The 14,299-nt window shown below is 38.4% G+C and overlaps 1 protein-coding gene across 2 annotated transcripts in view; it reads right to left on the bottom strand.

Annotated features, from left to right (window-relative positions):
* The window catches only part of LOC131225697 (phosphatidylinositol 4-phosphate 5-kinase 9), a 39,973-nt gene extending 26,811 nt beyond the window's left edge, over window positions 1-13,162 (bottom strand). Inside the window, exons 1-3 of one of the 2 annotated variants that reach the window (XM_058221273.1) lie at window positions 13,008-13,162; window positions 4,599-6,024; window positions 333-500 (exon numbers count right to left, since the gene is read on the bottom strand). In XM_058221273.1, the coding sequence (XP_058077256.1) occupies window positions 333-500; window positions 4,599-5,875 (1,445 nt within the window). In that variant the 5' untranslated portion in view covers window positions 5,876-6,024; window positions 13,008-13,162. The remainder of the gene's footprint in view (window positions 1-332; window positions 501-4,598; window positions 6,025-13,007) is intronic. The other variant, XM_058221272.1, reaches the window with a different exon arrangement.
* Window positions 13,163-14,299: the final 1,137 nt, after the last annotated feature.

Raw genomic sequence — 14,299 nt, 5'->3', positions numbered from 1 at the left:
TTGCTTATGATTCCAAAGCAGCACTTTGGTTTGATCATTCTAACCATGTGATATATGGCTCATAAACATTGGACGGCTGCAACAAATTAAACCCATTCAAAGGGTTAGGATCATCCAATTGATGTGATTCTTTCACCATGGATAGCTCCCAATAGTACTATTGAATGAAGTGTCCCGAACAATGATTGGATGTCCCGTGTGTCGTTAAAAAGCTTTGGGGACGTTAGCAAAACCCTGCATACACACACATGCATACATACATATGGGTGGGTGGGTGGGTGGGTGGGTGGCTGTAATTTAGCAATTACTACAGAATGGGGTAAAACCATAACCTGAAAACCATGGGACAATAGTCTTTCCACTTGAAATCTTCAGACTGGTGAGGAGGCGTCAATTGGGAACCTTCTTTCGGAAAATTCATCCAAAAGCTTGCTCGGGGGCCAAAGTCTGATGAACGGACTTCACGTCTCTGTATTGGTGTAATTTTACCCACAGTATATCTGTAACAAAACACATACTAAATATGCTCAGTAACAATTTTAGAAGCAACTTTCAACAGCATCAAGGCTCACATCTCTAGTAATATTTGTATTTCTACTGAAAAGAATTATGCCATAAGGTTTGAGGCCTCCTTTACAATGACAGTACTAAGGCAACAAAAATAATAATAATAAAAATAATTAATAAATAAACAAAAGCAATTAAAAAGAAAACCATGTCATCAACTAACTAAAGACTGAACCAACTTGAGAAATTTTCTCTTGATAGGCGAAACAAATTTAGAATGAAATCATAAAAAGAATTTTTTTTAAATCATCATCATCATCCAGTGTCCAGGGCATCAGTATCAGTACATGTAAAAGAATTTTAAAAAATCATCATCATCATGACATCATCTAAGCCTTATCCCAGCTAACTGGGGTCAGCTACATAAATCCTTTTCCATCATTCTACTCTGTCATGGGCTATAACTCCAGTTAGACTATAGGCCTTCATGTCTTTTCTTACTACCTTCACCCATGTCCTTTCTAGCCTTCCCCTTGCCCTTTTGGAGCCTTCAACTTGTACCAACTTGCTCCTTCTAACAGGCGCAGTTCTTGGTCCCCATTGCACATGACCAAACCATACAAGTCTACTTTCTCATCTTATTAACTATTGATGCTACTTCTAAGTTCCCTTGAATGTGTTCATTTTTAACTGTATCCTTCCTCAACTTGCTCCTCATCCAGCTGAACATCCTCATTTCAGCTACAATCATCCTAACATTTTGTGCCATAAAGCATGGCTGGTCTTATAGCTATCCTATAAAATTTCCCTTTCATTTTGAGTGGTACACATCAATCACATAAAACTCTAGAGAAACATCCCCATTCCTTCCACCCATCTTGAATTCCATGGGCAGCATCCTGCTCAATCTCTCCATTCTCATGAATTATCAACTGAGGGAATAAAGTAAAAAGGCTTGAGGGTAAAACAAAAGGCCTAACCATAGGAAGGTAGGAATTCAAGAAATCAACTAATTGAAAGAGAACTATTTAATAACAACAGTTCCGTGGACTGACAGTAAGTGCATCTAGGTTAAATGTTGTATGCCAGCAAAATGAAACAATTTCTTGTGATCAAATTGACTAATGACACAAATTAAACAACATTGATACATATAAAAGAGTTCCAAGAAATACCTAATCTCGATTGGAGAATGGGTTGGAAGGGTACAGGTAAATAATGAAAACAAACAATTAAAGGTGTTTTGGAAGAATAGAATGATCCAAAAGTGATGAGAGATACACGAGTAAAGACCAAATAAGACTTCACCCTTGAATAGGCAGGATACAAAGTGGGATAAAAAATAATACTAGGAATTTAATTTGTACTTTATGGACTACAATATTTCTTACCCCTATAGTCTATATAAAAGAATACGGGCATGGTTTTAGTAAACATATAGTTGCATGAAGCAAAGTAATAACATATTAGGGTGCAGGAGTGAGAAGTGCTTGTTTCAAAATGTTGCACAGTATGAATGGCTAAGCATGAGTGCGAGTACAAAGCGGGATTCAGAGCAGGAACAGCACCTAGTTAGAAGGATCCAGCAAATAATTAATCTCTCGACATTGCACACATGAGGTCATGAGCACGGGAGAAAAAAAAATGCTGAACTTCACTCATGATCTTTGTTAGACTGTTAGACATTGAGTTGGGCACATGTTACGGTTACGTTTGTTAATTATTGGTTGGAGTTAAAAGGTAAGTCAATTCCATCGACTTTGCAACATTGTATATTTTTTCTACTGCCAACTAGGACTTGGGATGATCATGAAACCAAACACCTAACATAAATAAAATAAAATAAAATAAAAAATTTTATTTTTGCGGTAAGCCTTACTTGCAATTAGATACTTATCGAAGAAACAACACAAGCACTATAAACTGTGAGAAAAAAGAAAAGAAAAAAAAAAGCATGTATCTCATGTTCACCATTCAGCAGTAAATCTAAACAATCAGTGTATTTATAAAAGATTATATTGCCCTAACAATTCTCTTTTTCTCAGTAATGGAATTTATTAAAAAGTGCAAAACAAAGAGAGGAATTATAAGATATCATCAGTTAGAACTAAGAATTAATTATTTGAAATAAAGCCATGGAAAAAAGAATAACCGAATAGACTTGATATGGTTGGAGACACATTCAACACTCCACTTAACCTAAATAGTCAAGGGCTGGCAATGCATGCTTCCAACTAAAAAGGAAATCCTGAATCTTTCCCAACGGCCATTGATAAATATATTAACTTACTGATGTCTTGGTCATTGTTATTCAAACTTGAAGCATAAAGAAATTATGACTCCAACAAACAAGATGCCACCCCATACAGCCAACTATCTCAATCTAACAGAAAGAGCATGCAAGATTTAGTATATAAGCATGGAAGAAAAGATTATGTTTAAATAAGTAAAATATAACAAAAAAGGTATAAATAGGACAACCAAAAAACGTGGAAGGTGTATAAAGTTTTTCAGACCACTCCAAACTCCTATCCGTCTGTCCATTACAACTTTTTTTAAACAAGAATCCAATCTCCGTACAATTACCTTAGTGGTGTTTGTGACACAAATCCACAGTACCGATATGACTTGTAAAACATAAGTTTCCTCGTCTTGGGTTATGATTAGTACTTGCATACAAAATCTGGAAGCTTGGTGAAATATTCAGCACCTTCCCCCATAAAATGGGTCTTTGTATGGTTCTTTATTTTATGAAACACAAGACGTGATCTGAATGGCAATAACATTGGCTAACAGCTTTATTGAGGGGAAAACAAACCGAAGTAAGCCAACTGGAATTGTTTCTTGGATGCGTAAAATTGAGGTCAACATGTACAGATATAGAGGTATGCTAACTCCACATTCCTGCAGATCCTAGCCCCTCTACGCACTGCCAGACGGGCAAAAATGGCATGTATGTGTGAGATCCAAGCCATCCATCAGATTGGTTCCACCATCTATGTGCCCTGACCCAAGAATCAGGCTTTTCGCTCTTCGGGTGTGCCAAAGTGGACAAAAAACAAATGGACAGTTAAAAAACTTGGCCATTTTTTAAGTTGCCCTTGGTTTCATACATGCAAATATAGAAAATAGGTAGACACACACACATAACTAGAGACAGACAGCTAGTAAGCATGGCAAGTTACCATGCAATGTGCATGGCAAGTTACCATGCATACAGCTTGTAGGTGAACATACCAATATGCCTGTATATAGATATATTTATATGTATTACATGCATTTGTAAGATATATTTAGTGATTTTTTATGATTTTCTACCAGTTTAAAGCCAAATGAAAATGTTGACACTGACCACCGCTCATATTTCAGTGTTTGTTGCTGTCATAAGAATTTCATCTCATATGTTCATATTATCATCTGTATTCAGGTATCTTTCTTCTTTTTGATTGCTAATAAAAAATTTTAAGGTAATGATAAGCATTTATTCAAAAGGACACAAACTTATGCCACGAACCAGAGGAAATAGAGGGAAAAAATCACACAGCCCAACCCAGGCCAACAGGCCATACACTAGAGAAACCTAGCCCAAAAAGTCAACTAGAAACGGCCCATCGACTCAGAAGAGTGGGGACAAGAGCGATAGCAACGGGGATTAGACAATATTACTTGCTCAACCAGTTGAATAATCATAAAACAGAAGACAGTGCCTGGGAAAAGATCATCAATGAAAGGGAGAACTCATCATCTTAGAGGCCTATAAACTATTGAACAAACAACTTGAAAGCACATATTTGTGGTGTTGAAGGCTAAAAATAAACAATCATTGAGTGACCGTGAAACAAAATTTGCCAAAGACTCAAAATAAATTAAGACTCGTCAAAAAAGTAAAGGGTGTGTTTTATTGCACCAAATATCATGAAATTTCGTGATAGTTTCCACCAAATTGGACTGATTAATCATGAAAATTCGTGCTATTTTGGTGATGAAATTTCATGCAACCACACACACCCCACTAAAGTAAAAGCAGCATGGATATAATCACATAAGTATAGAAATATGCGTTACTTCCTAATCACAAAACTGAATATTACCTGATTCCGAGCTGCAAGCTGAGCATTAGGTCATAGCTTCTGTGACCTTTGATGATTGCTTCACCTGGCCTTTTTATATCCTTCACAAGTTTCCTCTGTCGCTTTCTCGCCCTTCTTGACAAAGATGAAAAACTGTTGTTTATTACGAGCTCACTGATCAGTACACCTTGCATGTACTCACGTTCCAGAATCGGAGCATTCGTGCTGGCCCCCTTTTCATCACCTTCCAGGATAGATTCTCCGGAATTCAGTGACGAATCACGTGCAATCACCTTTTCAATAGCTACCTCGAGACTCCAGCGTCTTTCCAAAGAGACGTTTCTGTTGCGAGATTGCTCCAGATTGATCAGGTTGCCTTTTGGGAGCTTATTAGATGAGACTCGACTCGATCCATGGGCCTCGTGGACCTTGACATTCCCCATGTCCATTGAAGAGCAATGGCGGATGTGCGACCTATGGTTCTGTTTTCTCAAGTCTGGTAGCAATCCCCGCTTTCTCAAAGCATTGAGATAAAGCTCCTGCACAGCAGGAAGCCTGTCTCCATTTGGATAAAAGGCTCCTTTCCCATCCTTCAGGCCTCGGGTCCAAGTCCCAACATAACAGCCACCATCATCCCATGTATACACTCCAAACCCATGCATCAACCCATTCAACCAGCTTCCTTCGAAAGAGTCCCCATTTGTCCAAGTAAGAGTCCCTTTTCCAGACATTTTTCCTCCTTTCATGTCACCAGCATACACATTCCCATTGGCCCATACATACTTGCCGTGCCCTTCTATCACTCCCTGAATCCAAGAACCTTCAAAGACGTCTCCGTTAGCATAGGTCTGGCATCCCAACCCATGTTTGACGTTCAACCGCCACCGTCCCTTGTAAATCACATTATTGGCCCCAATATAAGTGCCAGCACCACTGATATACCCACCTGAAAATTCACCCTCATAAACAGCTCCGGAAAGCCATGTAATCTTGCCAATGCCATGTCTCATCCCTCTTCTCCACTCACCCTCATAGATGCAACCATCTGACCATACGTACCTCCCCGAGCCTTCTGGCATGTTACCCAATAATGTCCCGGAATATGATTCCCCATTGGGAAGTAAAAGTGTCCCAACTCTAAAGCCAGTGGTTTCCGTAGGTAAGTGAGCAAGTTGCCCGTTAGCCAATGTGAGCGAGTTTTCTTTGTCACTGAAGCACCTAGCATCCTGAGAGTATCTAGCTGTTTCGGGACAAGAAAGTGCTCCACTCACATCATCAAGGGCCACAGGGCCAGACATGCATAATGTCCAGAAGGATCCAGTCCCTTAACAAATGATGAACTTCAGGCGTTCATCGATGCCATAAGACAAAACAGGATATGATACAAATGCTCGGTCTGGGATCTGCAATGGCCGTCTGGAACTTGTGCATTCCTTGGTGGCTGGATCTGACCAAATAAAAAAGAAGGAACAGATTGAAATGCCAAGAACTTCTCTTGTGCAATGGCACCCAAACTACATGCCATTAGCCACAAGACAGAAATAGTAGTAACAGGAGAACAATTACAGAAAAATGAAATGAAACAATAAATTCTGAGCAAGAATTTAGATAAGTTTATTGGCCATGTGGTGAAAATAATTGATATTCCAAATAAGAGAGAGACATGTGAGAAGTGCAAGAGCATCTCAAGGTATATGAATGTTATTATAGACAAGAACACCAAAAACTACCATTTACTTTATCTATACCATATGCATACAATGCGAGCAGCTTTTGGACATTTTTGCCCCCGCAATTAATTTCATAGGGGTGTTTTGGGAACTGGAAAATGTGGCTGTTGTCTGGCTTACAGTTCAGAATTCACCCACATAAAGTTTGCAACAGCTTAGATTTTTACTTGCATCTTTTCAATTCTTTGATGCAAGTAGCCCACTCGAACTCCACTTTCTGTTCAGCCCACATGGACTGAAGTAGCAGGGAGAGTGTGCAACAAAGGTTCTGTGGGGCCCACTGTGATGACTATGTAAAATCCATACCATGCATTTATTAGCCTCCTCATGTCAGGACATCAGCCCAAAAAAGAGTAGAACAAAAGCTTGAGTGGGCCACAGCACAGAAAAATGTGGAAATGGGTCACCCACAGTTGATACCATGAGCCCTCCCTCCCTCTCTTTCTGTGGGGTCCACCAGGATGACTATGTAAAATCCATACCATCTGTTAGCCTGCTCATGTCAGTATGTCAGTGCAAAAACAAGTGGAACAAAAGCTCAAGTGGAACACAAGTAGAACAAAAGCTCAAATGGGTCAAAACAAAGAAAAACGTGGAAATGGGTCGACCACAGTGCAAAAACAAGTGGAACAAAAGCTCGAGTGGGACACAAGTAGAACAAAAGCTCGAGTGGGTCACAACAAAGAAAAACGTGGAAACGACCACTGTGCCCTCTCTCTCTCTCTCTCTCTCTCTCTCTCTCTCTCTCGTGGGTCACAACAAAGAAAAACGTGGAAACGACCACTGTGCCCTCTCTCTCTCTCTCTCTCTCTCTCTCTCTCTCTCTCTCTCTCTCTCTCTCTCTCTCTCTCTAGTGGGTCACAACAAAGAAAAACGTGGAAACGACCACTGTGCCCTCTCTCTCTCTCTCTCTCTCTCTCTCTCTCTCTCTCTCTCTCTCTCTCTCTCTCTCTCTCTCTCTCTCTCTCTCTCTCTCTCTCTCTCTCTCTCTGTACATGTGCTGCATCTGCCACTTCCATGGTATGGTTAATCATGACAAAAGCAAAAGAATCAGAAAATACTGTAATCAATGCATTGTAAGATCTTTTGGATACATTAACACACACTAGATAAGCTACAGCAGCCATATTTAGTTGAATAACTCCAAGGAACACAAAATTTTCGAGGAACCAACAACTCCAGTTATGTGGAGTTAATGGTGAATGAAGTTGGCCCTAATCTTTCTTTGACTCATTACTGCCCATTAATCGCAAAGGTCATTCGAAGATCACCACTGCTTGTCCGTTATTTATTTATTTATTTCGAAGGATGTTAGCCACATCTTTTCAGAGTCCTTTTTAGCAGTTGTGAGGGAGGCTAACCCTCTTGCAGATGCTCCTGATAATGAAGGCGTCTCTAGACTAGCTCATAATACTGGAATGTCATATCCATTGCCTTAATGGACAGTTGTTCTTCTAATGGGATTAAACAGTTGTATCCTTCTCTTTCCTCAATGAGGTTTTTAGTTACATATCAAAAACCAGGAGAAGATCCGACTTGGTTGTACACAGCTTCGGTAAGGTTGCATATTGTTGGTAGAGCACAAATAGCTAATACACTGAAGTACAGTTGGAACTGCTATCATGAAAGTCAGGACCATCCCAGCTATGCAATGCTAATACACATTCATGACTGTTAACTTTTCCTCTAATTCATCCCTACCCATTAATCTTATGTTATTATGGCCTCTAAGGGTTCTAGCTATAGTTGCACGAAGTGTGAAGCGAAGCCGCAACAAATTCAGGTGCAGGAGCAAGGAAGCATCTATTTCAAAATGTAAACAAGTACAAATGGGAAACAAAAGTGAACAGGAGTGAGAGTCTGAAACGCGGTTCATAGTGGGACCAGAACCCAATTAGAAGGATCCTGCAACTAAGGTTCCAAAAGTTTTTCACCTCTTTAATTTCTCCAATGTATTGATAGAGGAGCACCATTCATTGTCCTCGAATAGGTGAGTAGATCCATCCTTCTGCCATTTTTCTTGATCTGCCACATCACCCTGCTGGCTGGTGCTTCCTATTTCTGTTATTTTTATCATACATCCCAATTCCTTCGGTAAAAATGTTTGAGGGTTCATGGATGTCAGAACCATTAGCCCGTAGGTAATGCTTGAGAACATGGTTTCAAATGTTATCCATAAGGTTGAATGAAAACAACTATCAACTAGGGGCTAGACATGGGCCTCTTTCTTGGAAGTGAATGAGATAGGGGTATATGAATGGTGACATTTCCATACGCCTTTCAGAGTTCAAACAATCCTATATCTTAGAAGATTAAAAAGTCAATTGGAGTTAGGATCTTAAGGGTTTCTCAAGGGTTACTCACCCCATCAAACTTCATTATCCATATTGGGTTGCCAGCTTAGTGTCCGTGGTTACAGCAAGGAAATGTCGAACCACCTCAAGGAAATATATTTTCCCAGGGAATCTAAATTCTTCCAATTAGCACAAAAGATTGGCTCACATGAGGAGAAGACAATGGAAAAGTACTCAAGTAATAGTATATTGATTTTGATAGAAAATACTCTTTGAAAATAAATAAATGAAAAAAGTGCTTCACCACTTTAAAACTGACCACAAAAGCTTATGAAGCAAGAATCTGTGTTTTTTTTTTAGTGGCCATGGAGCAAGAGCAAGACTTTAAACTGTAGTTGGTCCAAGATGAGAGTTTGAATTTCTCAAGATGTTAATCCTAGCTTGAATCTGTTGGAAAAGGAAAATTCATTCTTTTGGTTACCGTTATTTATAAATTAAAAAAAATAAAAAAAAAAGTACTCCTTTTGGTTCAAAAACAACCTCATAAAAGCCAACAAGTAGTAAGCAAGTGTCGCTCAAAGAGAACATCATGATGTAAAAAGTCCACCAATCCTACCTCTATGCATGCAACCAAGGTATTCCGTAACAATAACAGTGGTTGTAACAGCCACCACTGTTACCTTTACAATACGGGGTGTAATGGCCGTTACGGTCACTTTTTTTAATTGAAAACAAATCCCAAAAACCTGTATCAGCCCCATAATGGACCATTACGGGGCCTTTACAGACTTTATGGGGGGGTGTAACAGGCCATCATGGGGGCTATAACGGCCTTTACGAGTCATTTTTTCTGTAAGGGCCATTACGGCCTTTATGACCCATAACATGTAATGGTTGTGCCACCATTACCTTTACGTAATGGCCTTTACGGCCTTCATGGCACACCATGCATGCAACTAAATCGAGGGCATCAGCAAATCATACAAGTCAACATGGAAGATGGAATTGTGGAACTTAGTTGCATGATCTTTGATCCTTCTAACAAGGTGCCGCTCCTGCTTCCTAGCTTTTTATTCTTGATAACATTTTGAAACAGACGCCTCCCTGCTCCACACCCAAATCTCCTGCCACTTTGCTTCATGCTTCGTGCAACTATAGCGTGGAAGATTGTATTGGCATATTTTGCCACATTGCAAGCAGGTTAATCACACAAAGGGAGACTGATATCATATAAACGCTCATGGCATAAAATCAAAAGCCAACCGCTTCCCTCATATTACGCATCGTGAGCATGGTATGCCAAATCGGTTACGTATCGGCCGTATCGGCCGATACGTAACGGTAACGGTACGAACCGTTACCCGTTTCGGAGCCGAAACGGCCGATTCGATTTTTTGTACCCGTATCGGCCGATACGGGACCGATACGGGTGTAACGGGCCGTTACGGGGCGTAACTGGCTGTTACGGGCGTAACGGGCCCGAAACGGTAACTTTTTTTTTTTTTTTAGCTCTGTTTTTGCTGTTTTTTTGAAATCTCTTGCTTCCAAACTGTTTCTAACACCTTCTACTACTAATTTTGACCAACCTTAGCTAAGTATTTGATAGAAAAACACATTATATTATAGATTTTTTTGAATCAAAGCTCGGTGGGCCATTTTTCAGAAATTCGTCAAAAATAGGTATTTATACTTTTTTTAATATATTTTGCTGTTTTAATGATGTCATATGATGTGTTAATCATAGTAGAACATGTTAATGTGCATTTTACAGATTTGGGGTGCCATTTAATAATTTTTTAATATTTTTTTCTATTTACGCATGAATTTTGGCCCCTTTTTTTAAAATTCGAAAAATCAGTTTTTAATGGTTGTTTTGCTGTTTTAATCATGCCATTTGATGTATTAATCATAGTAGAACATGTTAATGTGCATTTTACAGATTTGGGGTGCCATTTTATATTTTTTTAATATTTTTTTCTATTTACGCATTTATTTTGGCTCTTTTTTGAAAATTCGAAAAACCATTTTTAAATGATTCTTTTGCTGTTTTAATGATGTCATATGATGTGTTAATCATAGTAGAACATGTTAATGTGCATTTTACAGATTTGGGGTTCCATTTTATATATTTTTTATATTTTTTTCTATTTACGCATTTATTTTGGCCCTTTTTTTGAAAATTCGAAAAATCATTTTTTGATGATTCTTTTGCTGTTTTAATGATGCCATATGATGTGTTAATCATAGTAGAACATGTTAATATGCATTTTACAGATTTGGGGTGCCATTTTATATTTTTTTAATATTTTTTTCTATTTACGCATTTATTTCGGCCCTTTTTTTGAAAATTCGAAAAATCATTTTTTAATGATTCTTTTGCTGTTTTAATGATGCCATATGATGTGTTAATCATAGTAGAACATGTTAATGTGCATTTTACATATTTGGGGTGCCATTTTATATATATATATATTTTTTTTTTCTATTTACGCATTTATTTCGGCCCTTTTTTTGAAAATTCGAAAAATCATTTTTTAATGATTCTTTTGCTGTTTTAATGATGCCATATGATGTGTTAATCATAGTAGAACATGTTAATGTGCATTTTACATATTTGGGGTGCCATTTTATATTTTTTTTCTATTTACGCATGAATTTTGGCCCTCAAAAATAATTGCAAACACCTAAATGTAAGATATTTTCATATTACATTCATTCTAATATATCTATCATTGATAGTAGATAGTTAGAAAATTAAATATATGAAATTTGTAGTCAAATTCAGGTTATCTGGTTCATAAATTCAACAGACAGTCCGATACAACTTCTCACTAAAGAGTGGACCGTTACACCACCATAAACATGTTCCAATTTATAAATGAATGCATATTTGGAATGCTTAGAATATTCCGGATTTAATCCATATTTTTTCATATTTTTTTGGCAAAAAAAAAATTTTGCGCCGTTACGGGCCGTTACGCCCCCGTATCACCGTTACGCCCCCGTATCCGTATCGGTTTTGGAGGTCACCGTTACGCCAACCGATACCGATACGGGACACCTTGATCGTGAGTTAAGCAACTCATCTCATCATGCCCACATTGTAAACAGAGTTTCTCATATTCCTTCACCATCAATGATTCTGATGCAACAACCATATGCATAGACCCAATCTCTGTGTCGAGACTCGAGAGAAAGGACTCATAAAATTCAAAGAGCTATGGTAAATTCACCCATCCATGTAGGTCTTATGCTAATTAAATCTTTTTAGAGAAAGCATATTTTAATCATCCATTACATGACATATACCAAAATCATGTTCTGGATTGTCAGCAGAAATAGGATACCCAAATGGGTGGATATATGATTGCCACTCAGGCTGTGCTTGGATGCACAAACGAATTGAGCTGTGAGGATTCAGTTAATCAAGAAGATTCTCATATATTCATAACGACACGGTACCCCTCAGACTGCAGTTACATTCCTTTCATTTCCATTTTGAAAGTAACGCAATTGCAGTTTGGTGCATAGACCCTCAATATGGATGCAAAGGGAGGGTAATCACAATCTGCTCATTTCAATCACCTTAGACCAACTGCTGCAATCAATTCATTATTGCATCCAAACACTCCCTTAGTGTGGGTGGGCAAAGTTTTTTTTTTTCCTTTTAAGGAGAGGAAATATTTTAGACAGATAAGGCAAATGTAACTGAGACCAGGGGGAATGGGATTCTCTAGCTCTTAGGTAAGGAAGCAGGAACATGACAGAACCAATTATGTAATTGACCAGCCTAAATTTTTACAAAAAAAAAAAAAAATGTATGGGAAGATTCAAGGATACAATAGCATAAATCTCATAAAAAAATTTTAAAAGAGAGAGAGAGAGAGAGAGAGAGAGAGAGAGAGAGAACATATAGCATAAAAATACTCCAAAAACCCATGTGGGAGGGAGAATTCTGAATCTAAATTACATGGGTTTTCTTGGTATAGAATAAATAAATAAATATCAAAAAACCCATGTAAGGGTGGGAGACTTCTACAGCTAGAATTGATTGATTTTTCTATTTATAGCATAACACTCCAAACACCCAGGTAAAGAAGGAAGATTTGTACAGCTAGAATTGATGGGTTTTTCTAGTAATAGCATAAAATTTCAAAAACCCATGTAAGGGTGGGAGACTTCTACAGCTAGAATTAATGGATTTTTCTTGTTATAGCATATATCTCCAAAAACCCATTTAGGAACCAGAATTCTAAATCTAAATCAGTTGGGTTTTTAGGTAATCAGATGAAGATAACATGGTTAGATAGCCAAAGAAGCCATCAGAGAGAAGTAGCTCATACATCCAACAAAAATAAAAAAATAAAAATAAAAATATTGAAAGACAGATGTAGAAAGAAAAATACCTTTCTCGGAAAGGAGAAAGAGAGAGGAGATGAGAGTGGTGTTGTTGTGGTTGGTGGCTGCACAAAAGGGGGAGAGAGAACCTTATTTTTGAGCCAGAGAACCTTAATTTCAAAATCGAATCTTATGAAAGTTCTTACACCTCCCACGTATACAGGGCTCACATACACACCATGACATACACGATCTTGTATGTTCCCCACACTATGTTATAGTGCTTCTTGTTGCATTGGGACACTGGAGATTCCTATCGATCGATCCGGACTGTCCATTAGGTCCATCAAATATTTCTTGGGCTACGATAGAATTCTCACAATGATTTGATGATCCAATTCATTGGTATGGTGGTCGTTTTTTTAATATCCGCCCGTTTTACGAGGACTCGGATTCGATAGCGACCCCAGTGACCCCTCCAGTACCCACATTAGCATAGCTTTTTTCCCACTGTACGACCCACTTATGGCCCACGCGCCTTTCTAAGCCCACGTATTCTTACTTTCCAAGAATAAGCCCCTGGTTGAAAATGCCCAAAGTAGACACACCTTCGAAAGTTGCCAGCCGCATCTCCTTCTGAAATTGAGTTTTTTCTTCTTTCCTCTCCCTAATCGTTCATCCTAGCCGAAGAAGCTCATTTTCTGATTACTTCTTCCCCTCTGTGACTGTCGACCCTGGCAGTAAAACCCTCTTTTTACTGCTTTCTTCTTTCTCCTTTTCCGACTATCCACCCTAAGAGTAAAAAGCCTCATTTTCAGTATACCTTTATCTGGTCGAGAATACACACCCCACACGTCATTTTTCACTTTTGTGAACCGAAGATAAGACGAAAATGGTCCCCCCATCTAAGAAGCTTCGAACGACAGACATATTGGAAATAGTGCTTTCTTTTTGTGGACACCACTGTATATTATACTATATATGCGCACGGTCCACAATCCATTTTCTTTGTTTTTAAACATCGAATGGTATGGCATGTCCCGATAAATGAGCAAATTCAATACTCAAATGGCCCACATTGAGGATTTTTGAAACAAAGAACGAAATGAGATGTGAAATTAAACGAAGATCAAGTGAAAGACACCGAGCACCGACTGAGTTAATAGACCGAGGACCCACTGAGTTATTGTTGAGGACCCACTGAGTTAAATTGACCCTGAACTGAGTTAAAATGATCGCGAATTGAATTAAATTGACCGCGAACTGAGTTAAAATGACCATGAACTGAGTTAAAATGACCCCGAACTGAGTTAAAATAACTACGAATTGAGTTAAATTGACCGCAAACTGAGTTAAAATG

The sequence above is a fragment of the Magnolia sinica genome, chromosome 14 (assembly GCF_029962835.1).
Source record: "Magnolia sinica isolate HGM2019 chromosome 14, MsV1, whole genome shotgun sequence".
Taxonomy (NCBI): Eukaryota; Viridiplantae; Streptophyta; class Magnoliopsida; order Magnoliales; family Magnoliaceae; genus Magnolia; species Magnolia sinica.
The sequence above is the reverse complement of the archived record's forward strand: the minus strand, read 5'-3'. Positions and strand labels throughout refer to the sequence as shown.